General features: G+C 34.3%; 1 protein-coding gene across 1 annotated transcript; it reads right to left on the bottom strand.

Moving 5' to 3' along the window:
• Window positions 1–8,358: 8,358 nt before the first annotated feature.
• On the bottom strand, window positions 8,359–9,102 carry LOC127786769 (uncharacterized). Its single transcript, XM_052314417.1, has one exon. The coding sequence runs from the start codon at window positions 9,100–9,102 to the stop codon at window positions 8,359–8,361; it is 744 nt and encodes a 247-aa protein (XP_052170377.1).
• Window positions 9,103–26,177: the final 17,075 nt, after the last annotated feature.

Raw genomic sequence — 26,177 nt, 5'->3', positions numbered from 1 at the left:
AAATTAAATATAAAAATAACCCTCTGTTTGTGTCCCTTGTCTTTTATGTTATGGGCCAAGGCCTACCCCAACTCCAGTTAAACTTTTATTTATTTCTTTTGCATTATGGGCTAAGGCCCAACCCAACTCCCTTTAAACTTTCTTTTATATTATGGGGCAAGGTCCAACCCAACTCTTGTTAAACTTTAATTTATTTTAAAGTTAGGACACCCTGTCACATCTCATATTTTTCTATCATATAAATACTTCAAAATCTCAAATTATTTCCAATATACACAAAAAGTGAAATAATGCAACAAGGCATTGACAATAAGCTAACTTTGAAGATTCAATAATATAATAAATGTTTTAAAAATAAAAATATCAGTAGTAAAGTATCATAAATTAAATTTGCCAATGGGATGAGCTCAACTAAAGATTAATTAAAATTTTATTTTACAAAACATATATTTAGACAATAAAACAATATCTTACGTAATAGAATAAAATAAAAGTGATTTAAAAATTATGTGTAAGTTCGGCTGGGGTTAGAGACCTTGTAACCATTATTTTTCTCGCCTTATTCAAAGTTATTCTTATTTTTATTTTTATGTGTGTTTATCAAACCGAGAAAATTTAAATTTTCCAATCCACCCTTTTGAGTTGAGTTTGGCTTAGCCCATATCCATTATGGAATATAGAGATTTTTTTTTTCTTATTGTTAATATATTAATTATTGCAATTTAGATTGAGTTTGATTTTTTAGGATGTTTTGATAATGAGAATTTAAATACAAAACTTTAATACACTTTCTCTATGTTTTGATAATAACATATGCTAGAAATTGAAGTTTAATCAACTATAATTTAAGTTTAATAGAGTAATATCCTTTTAATCGAATAAGGAAATATTTTAATTGAGTAACAAGTGTTATTTGGACAACAAGTTTAATCCTTTTGGCTTTAAAAATAAAATATAATAGATACATCTCTTATTATAAAAATGAGACTAATTTGGTTGACATTAATCCCTTAAAAGAAATTTATTAAAATAAGAGATCATGTTAATTAAATTTAAAATTTAATCTTAACTCTTTGATTAAGAAAATATATTTTAATAATGAATTATATGATAAATTAAATCTTAACCTTTTATTTTCAATTAAAATTTAATAAACATGAGTTTTGATGTTCTAAGTGAGGTAGCACGAGTATCAACAATTGATTCCCCAACATGACATAGAACTTCTCGTGGGGGCCGAATATGGGACCATCGTCGGAATAATCATAATCATACTTAAATTTTGATAACTCTGCCCACAATATTTTCATCATGAAACACCCATCCAAAATTATTAGCTGCATAAATCTTTCAATATTGTATTCCCACATAGGAGGGGGCTAGTCATACGAATCCTTGAACTCTTGTGGCAAGTTCTGAAATTACAAAATATATAGTTGAATAAGAGACCAAAATAGTTATATCTAGGTGCAAAGTGTTTAAATTTTGACATGAACTAGCAAATTGGTCCATTTTGGTTCTCGTTCCACATTTTTACTTCAACTAGTTTTCAATTCAGTCTTGTCCAAGATTAGTCCAACATTCAATTGGTTTAAAATAATTAATATTATTTATTAATAATAAAAATAATATGATATGCATATAATCTAAGCTAGTTGATTTTTGTTTAGATTTTTTTAATGAAAATTTTTGTTTGAGTGATATATTTAAGAAAAATGTATGCACATTTTTTAAATTTTATATTAAAAAGTAAGAAAAGAAATATTCATAACTGGTTAGGATTGGCCCAAATCAAACCAGTCCAGTTTTCGATTTGAGATTTTTAGAAATTTTAGTCCTAATCTGGTTTGGTCCTAGGTTGATTCAGATTGAATAAACACACTACCTACATGTTCGTGCATTTAAGTAAAAAAAAAATAAAATACAAAGGCAGATATATATAAATTAATTACAGAAGCTAGAATAAAAAATGGAAAAGTGAAACTCGATCTATTTATCATAAAGAGATTCGTTATTCCTAACCTTGCTTCACCTTAATTGTTATTTTAGCAAGGGAAAGTTCTTTTTTGGTCTGACTGGGGATAGCATTTCTTTTTTGTATGCCCATTGAGTTTCAAAAAATTCAAACATTTTAGAGATAGATGGGGAGGTAGGAATTTATCAAACCAACTACACTCCTTTGTATGCATTAGGAGTCCATGAAGTTTTATTGCACTTCCTAATTCGACAATTAATTTATAGACATTTTATTTGGACATTAATTATGATATTTTAATAATACTTGATTTACTTGCATAATCATGTTGACATTTCATTAATCAATTACTAATATATTTCCTATCATGGGTATTTTCCAGACTGCTTTTTATGGGTTGGGCTTGACCTAACGGGCCAGCCCAATCTCCTGAAGCTGAATATGTAACATCCCGCATCGAGCGATAAGAATGATCGAAACAACTTACTCTGATAGGTTTACGTGAACTTCTAAGAAACTCACTCATTCTTGAGTTTCTCCAACTCAAACACACTTAACCCGATAGTTTACTTGCCTATATTGTAATGCCCCACTTTTCCCAAGCGAGCGTTAACTCGAGATTTCGGGAATTTTTTTTTTTTTTTCAACATCGAACACACAACATAAGTCTCTCAATACATATACCTTCATCATAATCATTTCCCGTCAATCCCGATCGTACCTTCTTAGCATATCAAAATTTAATAATAAACTAAGACAGGTATCAACAATCACATCAGCGGAAGCAAGATCGAAACCTCAATGATATATAACCGACAATTCCTTTACAATAACCAAATCGATGTTTCACATGAAAATATCAAAATATTACATAATCTCTGAACATCGTATTCAAGGACAAAACCTATGAAAACTAAACATAGCCGCTACATCTCGATGATATTCTTTCCCTTGGAGCCACTGCTTTCACCTGAAACGTTTGAATATTCCAGGGACATAGTCCAAATTAGATGCTGAATCATCTAAGTGAGAGTTCAAAAACGTTTTCATGCAGATATGAAAAATCATATACAAAATCGATAAATCCAGACATGCACCAGCCTAAGAGAATCTCACATAGCACTTAACCCTAACTGGGGAAAATGCAATCTCTCTAAAGGCGACACAACCACTTCGGCCCATTGGCAAAATAATCCTGCTTAAGAGGGACAACCTCGACATATGAACCTGGGAATCACTCCATTGTCATTGTTAGGCTTTACGCTCCAACTCAAAAGCAGTCCAAAACCCAACGCAACCCTAGCCCCAAGAGTGTCACATCAGCACTATCCTCGGAATCGACCTCACCTCAGCATTAATGCCATTGCTCAAAGGAACCTGGGGTGGTGTCCACTCGCAGCCCCGCCACTTGAGCCAACAACCGGGGTGGTGTTCACTCTCAGCTCCGCCACTTGGGTCCCGTAGGGTGAAGTCCGTCTCAACCCCGTCCCAAGTGGGTCACCTAGCATTAATCCTAGGTACGCATCCCGAGTGCTGTCACTCTGGGCTACGTCACAAGTTACCAACCCACGTCCCACATGGACGACACAAAACAAGCCAAGGCCGAAAAATCATAACATGCATAAAAATCAACATCTCAATGTATGCAATTTACTGTACGAAATTCAATACATGTGTAAATAACTGTTTGGACAACCATAATACACCAAGCCATAGGGATGAGCATTCACAGTAAACCATTCACATGTCACTCAAGGTCCCTTCGGGTAGAACCACTCATAAGTCAAAACTAAGTTGGGGGCGAACACTCACCTTTGGCGAAATTTCAAATTCTTCTTGACAAGCGCGGTACGTCTTGATTTGTGTGCCTGCCTCGATTTGCGTGCGTTCTTCGAACTTCGCACGAGTCACTTCGTCTCAAGCCTCAAGGCACCCTAATCATCACATTTGTCCAACAATTATAATTTTCCTTAATTTTCTCACAATTTTCCTATTTTTCTCCCATTTTCTTCTCTAATAATCCAAAATAAATATCTATACAACTATTTTCTCGAATATTTTTACATAATAATTCATAATTTAATTTACTTAAAATAAATAAAAAAAATTCGAAATTACCTGAAGTCTCATGCGCCCTCACACGCGGGCGCGTGGCTGACTGGCTTGAACTGGCACGTGGCAGTCACGCGCGGGTCGTCTTCTACCTTGAGCCGGTCGCCGGCGGTTGCTCTGATCGCCTCGAAACCGGTACCCCCTGGAAGCCCTTGAGAAGTCGATCCTATCCCCACCAAAATCAGGCCGAAAGGCCACCGGAAAGTGGCCCAAATGGCCAGTTGCAGGCGGCGGAAGGCGGACCGCCTCGAATCCTTGGCAGAGTTCGAAACCCCCTCAAACCTACTCCAAAACGCCTCAAATCGATCCCAAAATGATCCTTGTCTCCCAGAGACCAAAAGCCCTCTATCAAAGCTCCAAAAATCGTTCGAAAACGAGTTCGATTTGGTGCTTCCTTCTCGGCCGAACCCTCGGCTATTTATAGCCAAAATCTGCCCCCACGTGGCCGATCTTCGGCCAAGCCTTCTTCCCCACGCCTCCTAGACCACCCTAGGTCACTCCCTGACAACCCTAGGCTGCCCAAATCGCCGGATTTTCCGGCCACAAATCGCGGCCAAATCTGTCCAACCATGGCAGATTTTCAAAAATTACAGTTTGGCCTCCCTCGAATTTCCTTTTGCATTTTGGTCCTTATCCTCAAGCCCCTGATCTTTCTAACATTCTCACTATGACCCTTAACATTAGTATTTCTCATTTCTCTCATTTCTCCCTTGAAACTTTTGAAAAATTACCGTTTAGACCTCTCTCGGCAATTTTTAGAAATTACACTTAGGCCCGACTGATTTATTTGACCTCAAATCCACTCGATTCAACCTGAAACCTCTTAAGGGTTGTTCTATATATCGAATACTAGTCCTTGATACCCTCCTTTGACTTTTTGGACATCATTTACAACAATTCGGTAATACAACCTAATTAGCAGCTGTATTTTTGCTGTACCGAAAACTGTTCCCGATCTCATTTCTTTCATCACTAAAAATCATAATTTTAATTGCTCGTCGATACTATACCATTTTCCTTGGCTATCTAGGGTCCGATGTACTCCCTCTGATTAATTCGGTCATCCAAAGCTGTGTTAGTGTGCCCTATAGTCTTATTTTTCCCAAAATTTCAATTATGCCCTTTATCAAACATCATTTTTATCCTCAAAATTATTCTCGGGTGTTACATATATTCAGCCCAAAATGTATCCAACTGGTGTTATTTCGTTCCTTACTTATTCTCGATATATACTATCTTTCTCTGAACTCTTAGGTATGACATTCTCCCCCCTTGAGATGTCATTTAATAATGAATTATATGATAAATTAAATTTTAACTTTTTATTTTTAATTAAAAATTAAAAATTTAATAAACATAACCTTTGATGTTATTGAGTGAGGTGAGAGAAGCCGGATTTATCTATTTATACCTTGACATTCTCTTTGATGTTGCTGAGATTAAAGAGCACGAGTATTAACAATTGATTTCTTACAATAACATGTCTTGCTACATGATGTACAACTGCCCATGAGGGCCGAATACAAGATCATCGTTGGATTTATCATACTCAAACTTCGATAACGCGGCCCACAATATTTCTAGCATGAAACACCCATAAAAAATCATTAGCTACACAAATCTTTATGTATTGTATTCCCACATGGGAGGGAGCGAGTCGTACGAATCCTAGAGCCCTTGCGCCACTTCAACCATGGAGTTGAAGATTGTGTCCAGTGACATCGCCGATCTACCAAGGAAATGGAGGAGAGAGCGTCGCTTGTGATCCTCCATGGGCCTTAGGTAAGGCTTTGCGTGATGGTATGGCCTGAACGACACTGCTTGGGACAGGTAGGTTTTATTGTTGAGGTCGGAGATGATGAGGGGAGGGAGCTTGTAGATGGACCGCTTCTTCCTTCCCTCCTCTTCTTGGCTTTGAGTATTGCGGTGATTGTTGAGTTCAGCATTGATGTCGAGCACCCAGTCGCTCATCTCTCCACTTGCTCTTAATGTCGTGGGCTGAGTCACTCAGCTTGGTGTCTATAAAGGAAGTGGCCGCCCGGCAGTTTGTCGAGCACCTGGTGTGCAGAAGTTGGGATTATAAAGAGAGAAACCTATATTCCTGACTTGCAATGCCGATAGTTATACAGCAACTGCATGTTCTTTGCAATCTTGTGCATTTACCGTTCAAGCAGAGCAGAGAAGCCTAAGCCTTTATTCCATTAATTATTGAATCACAAGTTTGATTTAAGAATCAGCCTATAATATGTTTTATTGGAACATAGAAGGCTTCACCTTAAATCGTTCTATTGATAGTGGAATTTTTCCTTTTCACTTGAACCACGAAAGCACAGATTTTCTCTCACCCAATTAATAAAGAAATAACTTTTTATTGCTTCGGCTTCCTATCCTCTCCTCGTGTTTCATGTTCACTGGCCAATCGCTTGACAGCCACGCTGTATGGCCGAGACATGGGATTGGAAGTTCAGATCAATCTGTATCTCTATTAAATCCTAAAATGGGTCGCCTTGGCCCCTGGGCTGCACTGACTGATGAGAGCCTATGGGCTGGGCTGGGCTGGCCTGTGTGCGCAGCTCATTGCCCATTGATATTTCAATGACCAACCCAATATTCAAGATGGCTCAATAAGAGTTTTGTATCACTCCTAAACCATACACTAAGGGAGCGTTTGGTATGAAATTTTTTTTTAAATTTTTAAAATTCATAATTCTTAAAAATACTTTTGAAAATTTTTAATTTTCAAAATTTGTGCAATTTTATATTTGGTTAGGTTTAAACATTCTCAGAAATATTGAGTATTTTTTTTCTAGGAATTTTATATTCCTATATTTGGTTTAAAAGTAATATTCTTTAAAATTTATGTTCTTTTTTCAAAATTATCCTTATTTAATTTTTTATTTAAAAATAATAAATTCCTTCTATTATATAAAATATTAGACCCACAACATCTTTAAAAAGTCAAAAAAATATTATTTTTTATACATTATGTATATATATGCGTGTGTGTATATATCTAATATATATAATATATATACATAATATATATTTATATTTAATATATAATATATAAATATATATAGATATATGTATATATAATATATTTAATATAAATATATTACATATATATAATATATAATATGTTTGTATGGAGTTATAAAAGAGTAAGGGATGTTTTAGTTTTTTTTTTCTATTAAAAACATTCCCAAATTCATGACAAATTTGGATTCTCAACCCCTCTCATAAAAATCTTTTTGTAGAAAAGTTGCTGAAAAATCATTTCTGAAAATTCTATTTTCTAGAATTCTTTTTATAAAAAAATTATACTAAATATGAGAATATAGTTTTCCAATCAAATATTTTTAGGAATCTTAAAATTTCTCATATACCAAACACCTTCTAAGGATCACATCACAAATGAGGGTCTTGGCGGATATCTCAAATTGAGCTATATATTCCATAAAAATATTTCAAAAGTAAAAAAGCTGTAAAATCACTGAACTTGTTAGACAATTGACTTCTTCCATATGCAATAATCAAAATACTCGACCATGACCATGATATTCTTGTGGTAAGTTTTAAAATTACAAAATATATAATTTAATATAAAAGACCAAAATAGTTATATCTAAGCGAAGAGTGTTAAATTTTGACATAAACTAAAACAATGGTCCAATTTGTTTCTCATTCCACATTTTTACTTCAATTAGTTTTCAGCTTATTTTTGTCTGAGATCAATTCAAGATGAAAAATTAGTTTAAAATAATTAATACTATTTATTAATAATAAAAAAATAATTTGACATATATATAATGTATTATTAAAATGTAAGCTAGTTGATTTTTGTTTAGACTTTTTTAACGAAATTTTTTTTGAGTGATATATATAAAAAAATATATATGTACATTTTTTATTTTTATTAAAGAGTAAAAAAAATATTTTGACCCAAATCAAATCAATCTAATTTACAGTTTGAGATTTTTAAAAATTTCATTCCCAATCTAGTTTGGTCCCAAGTTGATTCAGACTAATAAATACACTATCTACATGTTAGTGCATTTAACTCAAAAAAATGAAATACAAATGTAAATATGTATCAATTATATATAAAAAAAATAAAAAAGTGAAACTTAGAGGTATTATTGCACTTTCTGATTTGACAATTGATTTATACGCATAATATTTAGACATTAATTATGATATTTTTAATAATACTCATACATTAATCTATTAAATCTTTATATAAATATCGTTAAAATTTTATAAATAACACTTCAAATTAATTTAGGATGGTGAAGATAGTTTGCACTGCAGCAAGAGAAGATAAAGAAGGCTGCGATGACAAAAATAATTGCCCACAGACTTTTGAAGTAAGTTTGAGTTAAATTGGCGCGCCATTTATGCCAACGCGTGTTGTAGTAGTCGATGAGCTTGTTGTGCACATGGCCAAGCTTGCCGCCCAAATCAAAACGACATTCCTTGGATATTTTGTTGAACAAATCAGATGCCTCCTTGTCACTCCCAATGAAGTTGTCGATAATCCCTTTCGAGCTCAAAAGTTTGATAGCACGACTGTCATCGATGATATAGTCAATCAACGCAATGAACGAACTGATGTCGTTGCCAACAGGGATGTGACAACGCTCGAAGGCTATGAGATTCAAGAACATTGATTCGGTAAAGTCAGCAATCATGAAATTGGGAAGTTTCAAGACGCCACCGTCGAAGGTGATGTCCGGGAGACTTTTGCTTTCGCTTTTCATGAAGCGGACGCCGGCTTCGTGGAGCTCTGTGGCTGGGCGGACGATTTTGGGTCCGATCCTCTTGTTCTTTCCTTCTCCTTGACTTGAAAGTTGGGGGGTTGCATTTTCATGTTTGAGTAGGCGCTTGCGGTAAAGGTCAAGCTTGTGCAAACATTTGCGCATCTTTGGGTAGTCGCGTTCCTCGTGATCTTGAGATTGGGGGGATTCATTTTCGTGTTCGTTGTCTATGTGGAGTAGGCAAGCACGTGCAAACATTTGCCCATCTTTGGATAGTTGCCATCTTTCTCCTCGTAGTTGAGAAAAAAGAGTATGATCTAATTCAAGTCTTCAACGTCAGGCTGCACAAATAATGTGAGAGGTAAAGAAAGTATGAAACCTTGGACATGGATGCAGGACATGAGGACACCAGACATGCTAGTCAAGTAAGACATGACATTGTGGAGAAATGCCAATTAATAAAATAATTTTTTATATATTAAAACATAACAAAATTTTAAAAGATTCGAAAAGTATATTTCAAAGTGGTAAATATACATTTAAAATTCAACAATCAAAATTCTAAATAAATAACTTCAATATTTTAGTTAATAATCATAAATCTAGTCAAGGTTCTAGAGAATAAAAGTATGAAGATTATGAAAATTGAACGATCATACAATTAAAGCATGAATAAGCAAAATAATCATGTAATTACCAAGTTAGTAAAAGTGAAGAGTAAGAAATAAATAACACGTTTGTCTTGCAAGTGTTCTCAGCCATACCCTTATGAAAATTTTTAAAAAAAAGTGTAAGACATGCAATGTGAGTTTGTGTTATACGTGTTGGAGTGCCTGATTACCAACATGACAACCCATAGAAAATGTCTATACTTTAGAAGTAAACATAATAATATCTTATCGATAATATTGGAGAAAATAAGAAAATTCATGTAAGACAAAGTGTTAGGTCACAAAAGTTATTCTGAAAAGTTAAACTCCTGATCAATTTATGATTTGACTTTGAAAACCCAATTAGTACCAAGAACCCAATTTTTGAATAAATTGTACTACTGAATTACTTGAAGATAAATAAGGTAAAATAACCTAAGTCACGTAAAAAATAGGCATCAAAAATATTCTCAAGGGTAAGATAAAAATAATTGCTGGAAGCATAGTTCCTGCATGAGAAAGTTTCAAAATACTTATATGTGAAGCCTTTCTTTCGAGATAATTCTAAATAAAAAATCCCTCAATATGAGGCAATGCTTAGGATTTAGGGTTCACAAATAAATACAAGCCTAATACGAAAAAACATAGGGCAAGCATATCTCAAGATCCCTTTATGTCACATGCCCTAATAATTTTGTAATTTCAATCCAAATTAATCTCGAACTCGCGAAAATAGAAGAAATCAACTATATGGATAGAGCCAACTAATTCCCCTTAGGATCCTCATTGTAAAGCTCAACTCGAAAGGTATAGAAAGATCTCGAGGGGTGAACCAAATTTATGATATTCTACGTTACTCTTACATACTTATAAACTATCTCTCAAATGCTTTTCTAGTTTTAAGTACCAGAGTGACATCTTTCGGTCAAGTCCTGGCATAATTTCTTTTGTTTTGATTGTGCAAAAATCTCAAGTTTAGATCAAGTCATAATGTAGTCCAAATCTCATATGAAATCTTATGAATTCAATTAGTGATTGTCTTTTAAATCTCATTTATGTTTAGAAAAGAATAAAAAAAGAGTTCAATGTATATACCTCATCATTCTTTAGCATACATTTTTTGTAGAGCTTGAACATAAGGGTGTGTACGGTGTGATTTGGCCGATCTGAACTATTTTCAGCAAGTCAAATCGTTGGTACGATTTTCCAATCAAACCGGTTTGGTTTGGGTGCGGCCAAATTGCATCGCATTTGCGGTCTGGTTTATTGTGATTTACCGTGGTTTGAAAATAACTATTAACAATATAAATATATTATAAAAATATTAGATAGAATAATTATATATTATTATAAACTATTATAATCTGTTGGCAATTATAATAGTTATATATTATTATAAACTTGTTGTATATTATTATAAAATATAGGATGATTTTTATAAAATAAAGGTTGCAGGGGTTAATGTTGGGATGATTTTTATACTAGTATATTTTTTATATTTTCTTGGGCGGTTCGGTTTAAAACCAAACTGCCAACTATACAAATCGCAAACTGTGCGGTTTGTACAACTATCAAACTATTTTGAATCGCAAAAAATATATATATATATATCGACCGGTTCGATTTGATTTGATTTGGTTTGGCCAGTTTTCACAGTGCACCAATTTTTTTTACCACCCCTACTCAAATAGAAATGTCATTGGCAACTGATTCTCTAGCATCAACATGTCGATCACGATAAAGTGCATGACATAGATCTTCCCATGTTAGTTGAAGATGGGATTGTTTTTCGGATAATAGTTGCCAGAAGCGTAGACATATAGTAATTCAAGCATGAAACACCCATCTAAAATCCTCAATTTCACAAAATTTTCGATGTTATCTTGCCATTCAAAGTCGAGGGAATCATATGAGTTCTTCAACTCTTAAGCCATTTTCACTACGAGGTCAATGACTTCTTGCTTGGTTTGCCCTGATCGATCGATGAAACAGAGGAGGGCGCGGTCCATGTGAGCCTCCATCCATGCCAGTTGAGGCTCCCCGTGGTGGTACGGCACAAACGACACCACTCGAGGCTGGTAGGCTATCTTGTTAATGCTTGAGATGAAGGGATGTACCAGCCTATCTTGTTAATGCTTGAGATGAAGGGATGGACTTTGTAGATGGACTTTGTAGCTTGCATCTCCACCACCCAACTTCCGTTTCTCCGTTCGCTAGCTCTGGCTTGCAGGATGTGTCCGTCTGCTTTGATAAAGTATAAATACACTGCAAGATTTGTCTGTCAGCTTTGAAATGCTTTTTGGTTAGGTAAGTGTGAATTTTAAAATTAAATTTATTAATTTAGGTTTGATTTTTATTTTCAAAAGTATTGGATTATATTAGATTTTGGACATTAATATTTTAGTTTTTAGATGAATAAATAAAATAATAAAAAACGCATGATTTTAGACTTTTATTTAAACTTCCAGAATATTCATTTTGTATATACAAAATTTATTAATTTGGTTCAATTATTAAATTACTTTATAATCCATGAAGCTAATTGAATACCCTTAAAGTTAAACATAACTACTTTTTACTTTTTAAAAATTACATTAGTTACCTTTACTATTTAAAAGTTATGTTTCTGTTTTTTTAAATTTAAGACTTGTGTTTGACTGTCTCTAAAGTTAAATGTATGTTAAATATAAATTTTATAAAATTATATAATATTTTTAATACTTTTTATTGAAAGAATATTAATATAATTTAAAATATGAAAATCCCGCAATAATTTAGTAAAGCTTCAAGTGCCGAGTAACCCTCCAAATTATTCAAAGCATCTAAATATAATTTAAATTAATGTAGAAAAAATTCCCATTTAATTATGTGGATATCAAAGGCGATCTAAATTCGCCCCAATTTTCAACGTTCCAGGAAAAGTATCGTGCCAAGGATGTGATATCGGTCCAATGCATGATATACGTAAGAGGTATTTGTTAATTAAGATATTGGGTAAAAAAGTCAAGATATAGGATGTATTCTGGATTTCTATTCTTTTTAATATATTTGTTAAGTTTATTTAAAAATTCTTAAAAAAATTATTAATGATCCATTACCTTGATCTTTCAATATATGCTTATCTCCCCCCTCAAGATAAGTATATCTTGATCTTTAGAGATAAAAAAAAAAGAAAAGATATTTGTGTTCTCTAGTGTATTTTAAAAAATTTAACAAATAACTTGATAAAAATCTTGAAATGCTTTTCAACCTTATCTTGATCATTTCATATATTAATTCGGAATACATTCTAACTTTATCTTGATACCTCTTATCTTACTCATTTTAACAAACGCCCCCTTAAAAGTAATTAAATCCAAAACTATCTCGCTATTTTGTATAATATCATCTTCACCCTTCATAAAGATTACCAATTGTTTTCCTAAAGTTTTAATATTCTGTTAACGTTTATTAATTAATTTTATTTAAATATTAAAAAATAATTAAAATACTCTTAAATGTAAAAACTTTCTTTCTTTTCTTTTCTTGAGATAATCGTTCTTGCACATCCTCCGGTGCTCATGCTCTTGATTACGTTATGAGAGGTAAATCTCAAGTTGAGTCTTTGATCTTTGTGCAAAACGAGAATCAAAATTATAATTTACAAGATTGACACTGACATATTGTTTATCCGATCACTTGACCTACGTCTTAGGGGCATTAAAAGACTTCCTTGGGATGATCGTCCTTGCAAGATTCTCAATGTTCATGCCCTCGATTATGTCAGAGAAAATAAATTACAGGTTGAATCTTTAGACCTTATATATGACGAGAATTGAACTCACAACCTATCAAATTGATACTGACATATTACTTATCCGATCACTCAACTTATTTAAAGACACATGCACATGATTGTACAAAAAGTATCAGCCATGATTAGAGACTGCACATGATTATAAAGGCATTAAATAATGGGGCCATTGTCAACCATCAGCCATGGCAATAATTAAAATACCTCTTTGCTCGTAGCATCTCCAACTAATGCGGCAATTGCATCGCCAATTGCAATTTAGCACAAAATAAACTCCAACGAATATAATAATATGGCATTGGGCACAATTTTCAATCACCAAATTTGGTATTGAGTGAATAGTATAACACCAAATTTGATATTATATTATCTACCAACACCAAATTTTCTTTTTCATTTTATTTCTAATTTTACCTCTCTTTGTATAACTTTAAAACAACTTATTTTCATTATATCCTTTATCACTTTTATTATATTTGTATATTTTGATTAATAATTAAAAATATAAATTAAATTATTATAAAAAATATATGCCGATAGAAATATTTTATTAAGATCTATAAAATGAGTATAATATTGAATATATTTTAAAATATTTAATATATTTTATAAATATCATATTAATATAAAATGAACTATTTTTGTTTATGTATATGAATTTTTTTATTTTAATAATTACTTAATAGAAAGAAAATATTCTTAATGCAAAAATTCAATAATATAATACTAAGTTAAATAAATAAATTAATATTTATTTATAAAATATTCTTTAAAAATTATCTTTGGTATTATACATTGGAGACAACACCAAAATAGTGTTAAAAGTTTTGATGCAAACTACTGTAATTTGGTTTCTAACATTAGAGTTGCTTTCAGAGACTACACATGGTTGATCAGTCATTTTTTAAAAATTTACGTAATAGATATTTTATATTTTTTAAATTTAAAATACACAAATTAATCCAAATATTTTAAAAGTATATGAGTATAATGTTTTTAATAAAACATAAAATAATTTATATATAATACCTGAATAATTTGACAAATTACTAACAAGGGGCTCTAGGAACTCTTTCTTGTGATGTGACTTTCCATCTCCTTATGCTACAGACAGACAGTGATGTGAATTCACCCCACTGTACTCAAGGACAAGCGTTCAGATGCCATTGGGACGGTGGTTGATTAGTGGTTTTGATCAGCTGAGCAACTCCAATGAGAGTTGTCATTAAGGGTGCCATTGGCATAACTGTTAAAATGACATTTGAAAATATAAAATATCCACTCTAATGGAAGTGACAAATGAGATTGTAAAATAGCAACTTCTCTCATTCGGTGCTATTTTTATATTTTTCAGAGAGAAAAAATCAGAGATTATATTTGCCAACGATCAAGAGACCAACGACTATATTTTACATTATGTATATATATATATATATGTTTACCTGAACAGAGGAGGCGGGTAGAGCATGTAACACCCGAGAATAATTTTAAGGCTAAAAATGATGTTTGATAAAGGGCATAATTGGAATTTTGAAAAAAATAAGACTATAGGGCACACTAACACAGCTTTGGACGACCGAATTAATCAGAGGGAGTACTTCGGACCCTAGATAGCCAAGGAAAATGGTATAGTATCGACGAACAATTAAAATTATGATTTTTAGTGATGAAAGAAATGAGATCGGGAACAGTTTTCGGTACAGCAAAAATACAACTGCCAATTAGGTCGTATTACCGAATTGCTGTAAACGACATCCAAAAAGTTAATGCAGAGTGTCAAGGACTAGTATTCAATGTATAGAACAACCCTTAAGAGGTTTCAGGTTGAATCGAGTGGATTTGAGGTCAAATAAATCAATCGGGCCTAAGTGTAATTTTCTAAAAATGTCTGAGGGAGGTCAAAACGGTAAATTTTTGAAAGTTTCAAGGGAGAAATGAGAAGTACTAATCTTGAGGGTCTTAGTGAGGGTGTTAGAAAGATCAGGGGCTTGAGGTTAAGAGCCAAAATGCAAAAGAGAAATTTCAAAGGGCCAAAATGCAATTTTCAGAAAATTGTACAAGCATGGCCAATTTGGCCATAGATTTGGCCAGAAAATCTGGCCATTTGGCAGCCTAGGATCGTCAGGGAGTGGCCTAGGGTGGTCTAGGAGACGTGGGGAAGAAGCCTTGGCCGCAAATCGGCCACGTGGGCGTCGAATTTGACTATAAATAGCCAAGGGTTTCGGTCGAAAATAAAGCATCAAATTTCTCGATTTTGAGAGCAAATCGAGGGAAACTAATAAGGGGCTTTTGATCCTTGAGGGAAGAGGATCATTTCTAGAGATTTTGGGAATTTTTGGGGTAGTATAGAGGGTGTTTTCGCATATATATACATTCGGCCGTATATATATATGTATATATATGTATATATATATACATTTTGCGTGAAATACCAAATCGGGTTGTAGAGTGATCGATCGATCGAGCGATCTAATAAGGGGCTTTTGTTCGCAAGGTGATGGGTAACTGATATGGAAAGTTTCGTGCCAATCGGAGTTCGAATCGAGGGTCAATTTGATTCGCCGGAGTTCGGTGGCGGGATAGCTTCAGCCGACTGTTTTTGGCCAAATCGGAAGGCTTCTGATAGTCTTTTCCGAGCAAGATTGGTACCATTGGGATCGAATAAGGGAGAGGAACAGCCTGGTGTCGTCGCTTCAATTTTCCGGTGTACCGTCGCCGGAGAAGATGATCGGAGGTATTTGTTATTTTTTTTAAATACTGAAAATAAAGAAGATTAGAGGAAAAATAGAATTAAAGGAATTAAAATTCTGGAAAAATATCCAGAAATTCTAGAAAGATCAATAGTTTATTTTGATGAATTTTTATCTTGGAAATTTCTTGAGAAAATAATTATTTTTGATTTTTGAAAGGAAATGTAAATAGAAAATAAATAGGAAGAATTTTTATAAAATTCTGAAAACATTCCAGAAGTATAAGGAATTTATTTGATGAGTTTTGGTGATTTTTCTTCAAGTATATTCGAAGTAAATCGATGAGAAATAAATTTTCTCAAGGAAAAGTAATTATGAAAATTTGAGAAAATAGGAGAAAAATCTGGAAAATTTCCAGAAAATCTCAGAGGCTTATAAATATTGTTTTATGAATTATTATTTAAAGATATTTGAGAAAATAGTTGTGTAGATATTTATTTTGGATTCTTAGAGAAGAAAATGGGAGAAAAATAGGAAAATTGTGAGAAAATTAAGGAAAATTATAATTGTTGGATAAATGTGATGATTAGGGTGCCTTGAGGCTTGAGACGAAGTTACTCGTGCGAAGTTTGAAGAAGGCACGCAAATCGAGGCAGGCACGCAAATCGAGGCGTACTGCGCTTGTCGAGAAGAATTTGAAATTTCGCCAAAGGTGAGTGTTCGCCCCCAACTTTGTTTTGACTTATGAGTGGTTCTACCCGAAGGGATCTTGAGTGACATGTGAATGGTTTACTGTGAATGCTCATCCTTATGGCTTAGTGTATTATGGTTGTCCAAACAGTTATTTACACATGCATTGAATTTCGTACAGTAAATTGCATACATTGAGATGTTGATTTTTATGCATGTTATGATTTCTCGGCATTGGCTTGTTTTGTGTCGTCCATGTGGGGCGTGGGTTGGTAACTTGTGACGTAGCCCAGAGTGACAACACTCGGGATGCGTACTTAGGATTAATGCTAGGTGACCCACTTGGGACGGGGCTGAGACGGACTTCACCCTACGGGACCCAAGTGGCGGGGCTGAGAGTGGACACCACCCCGGTTGTTGGCTCAAGTGGCGGGGCTGCGAGTGGACACCACCCCAGGTTCCTTTGAGCAATAGCATTAATGCCGAGGTGACGTCAATTCCGAGGATAGTGCTGATGTGACACTCTTGGGGCTAGGGTTGCGTTGGGTTTTGGAATGTTTTTGAGTTGGAGCGTAAAGCCTAACAATGACAATGGGGTGATTCCCGGGTTCATATGCCGAGGTTGTCCCTCTTAAGTAGGACTATTTTGCCAATGGGTTGAAGTGATTGTGTCGCCTTTAGAGATATTGCATTTTTCCCGGTTAGGGTTAAGTGCTATGTGGGATTCTCTTAGGCTGGTACATGTCGGGATTTATCGATTTTGTATATGATTTTTCATATCTGCATGAAAACGTTTTTGAACTCTCACTTAGATGATTCAGCATCTAATTTGGACTATGTCCCTGGAATATTCAAACGTTCCAGGTGAAAGTAGTGGCGCCAAGGGAAAGAATATCATCGAGATGTAGCGGCTATGTTTAGTTTTCGTAGGTTTTGTCCATGATTACGATGTTTAGAGGTTATGTAATATTTTGATATTTTCATGTGAAACATCGATTTGGTTGTTGTAAAGGAATTGTCGGTTATATATCATTGAGGTTTCGATCTTGCTTCCGCTGATGTGATTGTTGATACCTGTCTTAGTTTATTATTAAATTTTGATATGCTAAGAAGGTACGATCGGGATTGACGGGAAATGATTATGATGAAGGTATATGTATTAAGAGACTTATGTTGTGTGTTCGATGTTGAAAAAAAAAATATTCCCGAAATCTCGAGTTAACGCTCGCTTGAGAAAATAGGGCGTTACAGAGCAAGATATAACCAAAGGCAGAAGGTGAGGGCGAGTCGCGCCTGTGAGGGGGAGGGCAAGGGTGAGGGGGCGAGTCGTGAGTAAGAGCAATTGATTTACAGAGAAGAATAAAGTTTTTGGATTGCGTCAAGGGCGAGGGGGCGAGCCATGAGCAGCTGCAATTGATTTTGCAAAGAAAAAAAAAGCTTCTGGATTGCATCAAGGGCGAGGGGAGCAATTGATTTGCAGAGAAGAAGTTTCTGGAGGCACCCAAGATATGTTATAATATATATATATATTAATTAATTATAAATATTTCCAACATATGTTATATATAACTATAATTAAACAATTAAACAGTACGTGGGGAGTTGCAAAACAATTATTCAAAGTTAATTGTTAGAATTATATATATTAATTATAGTTAATTGTTATGTTTTATTTTAGTTAATTAATTATTAATCATATATGAAAATATTTTTATTCTAGTTAATTGTTAGAATTTAAATTGATATTTTTAGGTTATAATTATATATTTTGATTTTAATTTAAAAATAACAACGTGATTTTAGTTAATTGTTAGAATTTAAATTAATTGTTTGAATTTATTTTAATTTATTACTTTATGCTCATTCTTTAAATTGATTATTGTTACGGGTACTTCCCGTTCTACTCCTTGTGGGCTGGGCCTGACCCAACAGACCGACCCAATCACATAAAGCCCAACAGGCACCGAACTTAGCTCGTTGAAGCGAGCTCCTATATAGCTAGAGCCCAAGCTCAGATCACAGGTAGAAATGAGTTCCCAAATACCCCTAGTTCGCTAGGATATCCAAGCGAGTTTCAAACTGCGCTTCGAACGAGCTCCCAACCAGTTTTGCAGATTCGTCAGCTTAGCTAGTCAGGTTGCGCAACGGGAATGTTACATGTCAGGGAATATAAACTAGCTGGGGGTCGACCCAACTGGGTTTTTCGAGCCCAGATGTCTAGTCTCTCGGCCCATTTGATCGGCCCATGCCAGTCCCATCCAGGCTCTTTATAACAACATCATTGTAGTCGCGCCTGGGTTTCCGCGCGTTCACCTTAGATCTCCTCCTCATTAATGACAGATCCCCTCATCATTAATGACGGATCCCATCCACATTAATGAAGGTTCCGTCAGCACCTTTCTGCTGCATGGACGTTCTCGCCGGCGCTAAGTATTCTGTCTCATCTTCTACAGCAGACGTATTGCACATGCAGGGGGACATCTCTTCCTATATATCAGTCAGCTCTTTTGAGAGCCATGATATGTTTTTCTTTATGGCTCGGCCAACTTACTAAGAACCTGTACACTTACTTACTGGTTCATTGACTTGAGCTTCGAAGTGCCTTGTAGGGACGGGTCGACGGGTCAACAAATCGGACCAGATATCTCATCCTCACCCTCTCGGACCTACTGCACCACCGCGGGCCAACGAATCACCGTCGACCAATTCCAAACGTCGACAATTATATTTTTTAATTATTTTTTAGATAGATTCTCAATTTGACGGTTCTTTCACTGATTTGCTTATGAGTAACGCCGATTTATATAATGATACTATGCGGCCCAATCCCGCAATATTGGTGGCAGTACAAGATGAAGTCGTTCCAAAAGTGAGAAAATCTCAAAAGATAAAGAACTTCTCTCAAGAAAAAGATAAATTAATTGTATCTGCGTGGCTTAACATGAGTAAAGATGCAATTATTGAAAATGAACAACAAGGTGGTGCTTTCTGGCATAGAATATTAAAATATGTAGAACTTCATGGAGGCAATCAAGAAGAACGTTCGCAAGCTTCTATTAAAAGCCGTTGGACTGATATAAATGCAAAATGTGCCAAATTTGTCAGTTTTTATAGTCAAATTAAAAGATTGCGACAAAGTGGACACACCGAGCAAAATAATATCTTGATTGAGTTTTTTTAGATAGACACTACTATGATTTAATGATTTCATATGTTTTTTAGGTTGATGAAACAAAAGAATTGTTTGCTAAGATTCTTGGAAAACTATTTCAATACGAGCATTGTTGGAATATCTTGAAAATGGAGCGGAAATGGACTGATAATCTCACCAGCAATAAGAGAGCAAAAACCCATTCAACTAGTAGTCCTGCTGAATCAAATCATGTTGAATCTTGTTATTCAACTCTATATTCAGGGGATGACATTGAACCATCGTCTACTCCCAACCTCAATAGGCCATTAGACAGAAAAGTTTCGAAGAAACAACTTAAAAACAAGGAGAAGAAAACCAGGGATGAAGGTATACTAAATTATCACCACTGGAATCAAATAATGAAAATAGAACGACAAAAAGCGGAGCGGCATGAGAAAATGTTTGCTCAATAGGAGATAGCATTGGAGCAACATCGTAAACAGTTATTAATTAAAGAAATGCAATTAGAAGTTCAAAAAATGAAGGTAGAACTTGAAGAAAAGAATAATGAATGACAATATGAAATGAAGATCATGGAAACTGACACTATTGGTATGGACTCAATTTCTGCAGCATATTGGAATAACTTGAAGATAGAGATTATGAAAAAATGGGGTTTTAATTTCTTGTCATTATTTATTATGTTGTTATTATTCATGAAAAACTATGTATTAAGTTTGATTGCTATGAAAGTACTTTTGAAATTGACTAAAAAATCTTGAAATTGAAATTAGAGTTTGATTGCTATGAAAGTACTTGTGAAATTGAAATACAACTTGACATTGAAATTGGAATTGAAAATACAACTTAAAATTGGAATTGGAAATGAAAATACAACTTGAAATTGAAATTGGAATTGAAAATACAACTTGAAATTAAAATTGGAAAAATTATTATTCGCCATGACATTCCCACAAATACTTGATAAGATCTGATTGTAGTTGAGAATGAGTTACACTGTCCTTAATCTGACAATGGGTTTGCATGAAGTCTTCCAATTCTGGTGCATATGCATGCGACACTTTTACAGGCGGATTTGCATCACTTCCATCAAAGTCATTGTTACCAATATCTCATTCATCCTCAATGACCATATTATGCATTATTATACACGCTTTCATAATATCTGTAACACCCGAGAATAATTTTGAGAATAAAAATGATGTTTGATAAAGGGCATAATTGGAATTTTGGGAAAAATAAGACTATAGGGCACACTAACACAGCTTTGGACGACCGAATTTATCAGAGGGAGTACCTCGGACCCTAGATAGCCAAGGAAAATGGTATAGTATCGACGAGCAATTAAAATTATGATTTTTAGTGATGAAAGAAATGAGATCGGGAATAGTTTTCGGTACAGCAAAAATACAGCTGCCAATTAGGTTGTATTACCGAATTGTTATAAACGATGTCCAAAAAGTCAAAGGAGGGTATCAAGGACTAGTATTCAATGTATAGAACAACCCTTAAGAGGTTTCAGGTTGAATCGAGTGGATTTGAGGTCAAATAAATCAGTCGGGTCTAAGTGTAATTTTTTAAAAATGCCCGAGGGAGGTCAAAACGGTAAATTTTTGAAAATTTCAAGGGAGAAATGAGAAGTTATGATCTTTTGGGTCTTAGTGGTATAGTTGGATAATTAAGGGGCTTGAGAATAAGGGCCAAAATGTAAAAGGAAATTCAAAGGGGGCCAAATCGCAATTTTTGAAAATCTGCCAAAGCATGGCAGATTTGGCCGAGATTTTGGCCTGATTTTCCGGCGATTTGGGCAGCCTAGGGTCGTCAGGGAGTGGCCTAGGGTGGTCTAGGAAGCGTGGGGAAGAAGCCTTGGCCGGAAATCGGCCACGTGGGGGTCGAATTTGGCTATAAATAGCCAAGGGTTTCGGCCGAAAATGAAGCATCAAATTGCTCGGTTTTGAGAGCAAATCGAGGGAAACCAATAAGGAGTTTTTGTTCCTTGAGGGAAGAGGATCATTTCTGGAGATTTTGGGAATTTTTGGAGTAGTATAGAGGGTGTTTTCGCATATATATACATTCGGCCGTATATATATATATATACATTTTGCAATCGGGTTGTAGAGTGATCGATCGAGCGATCTAATAAGGGGCTTTTGTTCAAAAGGTGATGGGTAACTGATCTGGAAAGTTTCGTGCCAATCGGAGTTCGAATCGAGGCTCAATTTGATTCGCCGGAGTTCGGTGGCGGGATAGCTTCGGCCGACTGTTTTTGGCCAAATCGGAAGGCTTCCGGTGGTATTTTTCAAGCAAGATTGGTACCATTGGGATCGAATAAGGGAGAGGAACAGCCTGGTGTCGTCGCTTCAATTTTCCGGTGTACCGTCGCCGGAGAAGATGACCGGAGGTATTTTTTTGTATTTTTTAAATACTGAAAATAAAGAAAATTATAGGAAAAATATAATTCAAGGAATTAAAATTCTGGAAAAATATCCATAAATTCTAGAAATATTAATAGTTTATTTTGATGAATTTTTAGCTTGGAAATTTCTTGAGAAAATAATTATTTTTGATTTTTGAAAGGAAATGTAAATAGAAAATAAATAGGAGGAATTTTTATAAAATTCTGAAAAATTTCCAGAAGTATAAGGAATTTATTTGATGAGTTTTGGTGATTTTTATTGAAGTATATTCGAAGTAAATCGATCAGAAATAAATTTTCTCAAGGAAAAGTAATTATGGAAATTTGAGAAAATAGGAGAAAAATCTGGAAAATTTCCAGAAAATCCCAGAGGCTTATAAATATTTTTTTATGAATTATTATGTAAAAATATTTGATAAAATAGTTGTGTAGATATTTATTTTGGATTCTTAGAGAAGAAAATGAGAGAAAAATAGGAAAATTGTGAGAAAATTAAGGAAAATTATAATTGTTGGATAAATGTGATGATTAGGGTGCCTTGAGGGTTGAGACGAAGTGACTCGTGCAAAGTTCGAAGAAGGCACGCAAATCGAGGCAGGCACGCAAATCGAGATAAACTGCGCTTTTTAAGAAGAATTCGAATTGCGCCTAAAGGTGAGTGTTCGCCCCCAGCTTTGTTTTGACTTGTGAGTGGTTCTACCCAAAAAGGATTTTAAGCGACATGTGAATGGTTTACTGGGAATGTTCATCCCTATGGCTTGGTTTATTATGGTTGTCCAAACAATTATTTACTCATGCATTGAATTTCGTATGGTAAAGTGCATACATTGAGATGTTGATTTTATGCATGTTATGATTTTTCGGCATTGGCTTGTTTTGTGTCGTCCATGTGGGACGTGGGTTGGTAACTTGTGACGTAGCCTAGAGTGACAGCACTCGGGATGCGTACCTAGGATTAATACTAGGTGACCCACTTGGGACGGGGCTGAGACGGACTTCACCCTACGGGACCCAAGTGGCGGGGCTGAGAGTGGACACCACCCCGGTTGTTGGCTCAAGTGGCGGGGCTGCGAGTGGACACCATCCCAGGTTCCTTTGAGCGATAGCATTAATGCCGAGGTGACGTCGATTCCGAGGATAGTGTTGATGTGACACTCTTGGGGCTAGGGTTGCGTTGGGTTTTGGATTGCTTTTGAGTTGGAGCGTAAAGCCTAACAATGACAATGGGGTGATTCTTGGGTTCATATGTCAAGGTTGTCCCTCTTAAGCATGATTGTTTTGCCAATGGGCCGAAGTGGTTGTGTCGCCTTTAGAGAGATTGCATTTTTCCCGGTTAGGGTTAAGTGCTATGTGGGATTCTCTTAGGCTGGTGCATGTCGGGATTTATCGATTTTGTATATGATTTTTCATATTTGCATGAAAACGTTTTTGAACTCTCACTTAAATGATTCAGAATCTAATTTGGACTATGTCCCTGGAATATTCAAACGTTCCAGGTGAAAGTAGTGGCGCCAAGGGAAAGAATATCATCGAGATGTAGCGGCTATGTTTAGTTTTCGTAGGTTTTGTCCATGATTACGATGTTCAGAGGTTATGTAATATTTTGATATTTTCATGTAAAACATCGATTTGGTTATTGTAAAGGAATTGTCGGTTATATATCATTGAGGTTTCGATCTTGCTTCCGCTGATGTGATTGTTGATATGCTAAGAAGGTACGATCGGGATTGACGGGAAATGATTATGATGAAGGTATATGTATTGAAAGACTTATGTTGTGTGTTCGATGTTGAAAGAAAAAAAAAAAAATTCCCGAAATCTCGAGTTAACGCTCGTTGTGGGAAAATGGGGCGTTACAATATCTGCAAGTGTTTCTTTATCCCAAAAGAGTATTGGTCCACGCACGATTGCAAAACGAGCTTGAAGTACCCCAAATTCCCGCTCTACATCTTTTCTTACTGACTTTTGTGCTTTAACAAAATATTTTTTCTTCAAACCTTGTGGACAGGGAATTGTTTTTACAAATGTCGATCAGTTTGGATAAATACTATCAGCTAGATAATATCTCATTGTATACTCACGGCCATTAATTGTATAGTTTACTGGAAGAGCATGCCCATTTGCTAATAATGCAAAAATAGGGAACCTATCTAGAACATTTATGTTATTCAACGAACCAGGAAGCCTAAAGAATGCATGCCATATCCAAAGATCTTGAGAAGTCACAACTTCCAAAATGATTGTTGGTTTATGACAATGACCAGTATATATACCTTGCCATGCGGTCGGACAATTTTTCCACTTCTAATGCATGCAATCAATACTCTCTAACATGACGAGAAAGCCACGTTGTTCCCCTATTTGTAGCAATTGAGTAATATCACTATTGTTTGGTGGTCTCAAGTAATGGTCGCAAAACACTACAATAATAGCTTTCACAAACCTTCTTAGACTAAGTATGGCAGTGCTTTCTCCAATTCTGATGTATTCATCCACAGAATCTGCTGGTGTTCTGTAAGCAAGAATTCTATAAGCAACTATTATCTTCTGAAGGGATGACAAACTAAGAACTCCAACAGTATCTGTTGTTTGGATGAAGTATGGATCGTGTTGTTCAACTTCATGTGCAATTCGGAGAAAAAGAGGACGACTCATTTGGAATATCCTTCAAAAAACCCTTCATATACCCAAGGGGTTGCAAAATAGTCTTGGTAGAGTTTTTCGTGGCTTTCAACTCTACCACGATTAATTGTTCTATGGCCTGGAACAAAGCCACGATGCCTTCTTACTCGTCCACAACTAGACCCTTCTGACCTTTTGGTTGAATCATACAACGTATCTAATTGATCATCATCTTCTTTCTCAATATTGAGGATCCCTCCTAAAATATTAGGATAACGATTCATATTGATGGATGAATATAAATATGAGAGGATGAATAATTTTAGAGAGAGAATGTAATATAGATGAATGAAAACATGAGAAAGATTATCATATTTATAGATGAATTTGAAATTTTTGAATTTTTATTTTGGCGATTAAATTTTAAAATTTCAAATTCGATTGTTGAATTTTGAAATTTGAATTTCAACAGTCAAAATTTGAAATTTAAATTTTAAAATTCTAATTATATTTTTTAATAAAAAATATTAAAATATTAAAATGACACCTCTATTTGTAACTTGTCATTGGAGAACATGTAGAATTTAGAAATGTTATAATACTATCCAAAGTTGTAAAATGATAATTTAGCACTTCAAAATAGCACTTCCCCTTGGAGATGCTCTTAGATTGAATTAGAATGGATGCAGAATGACATTTTTTAAAATTTTAGGTCAAAACTGAATATTGATAATTAATTTTTAAATAATAATTAACTTTAATTAAAAATGATTTTATTACTATACTAAAACTATTTTTATTTAAATAATTAATATCAAACGTCACTTAATAAAAACTAGCCAACAGTTTAGCATTTATATATACTGGGAGGCCCCACTTCTCCAAACTTTTCTAACAATTATAATTGTTGCTTAGAGTAAATAGAAAAAAAAATGCCAATGGTTTGAAAAATATTTTTTGGACATTCAATTATAATATTTGTAAGTGATATTTTAATAATAATATTATATTTTAAATTATATTAATATAAATATATAATAGATTAATACACGAGTATTATTAAAAGCATCATAATTGAATATCTCAATAATATTTTTGATATGATTTAGATAACATTTTCAATATGTTATTTGAATATTTAATTAAAATTTAAACAATTACTATCAAACGTCACATAATATAAATTTTAATAAGAGATCAGAATAGTTATATTTAAGTATAAAGGTGTTCAAATTTTGACATTAACTAAAACATTAGTCCAATCCAACTAATTTGGTTCTCCTTTCTCATTTTTACTTCAACTAATTTTTGATAAGTC

Source organism: Diospyros lotus, chromosome 12, assembly GCF_014633365.1.
Source record: "Diospyros lotus cultivar Yz01 chromosome 12, ASM1463336v1, whole genome shotgun sequence".
Lineage (NCBI taxonomy): Eukaryota > Viridiplantae > Streptophyta > Magnoliopsida > Ericales > Ebenaceae > Diospyros > Diospyros lotus.
Note: the sequence above shows the minus strand (reverse complement) of the source record. Positions and strands in the feature narration are given on the sequence as shown.

Excerpts from the sequence above, each read along its gene's own strand:
- LOC127786769 (XM_052314417.1), bottom strand. The coding sequence starts at position 9,102 with ATGTTTGCACGTGCTTGCCTACTCCACATAGACAACGAACACGAAAAT.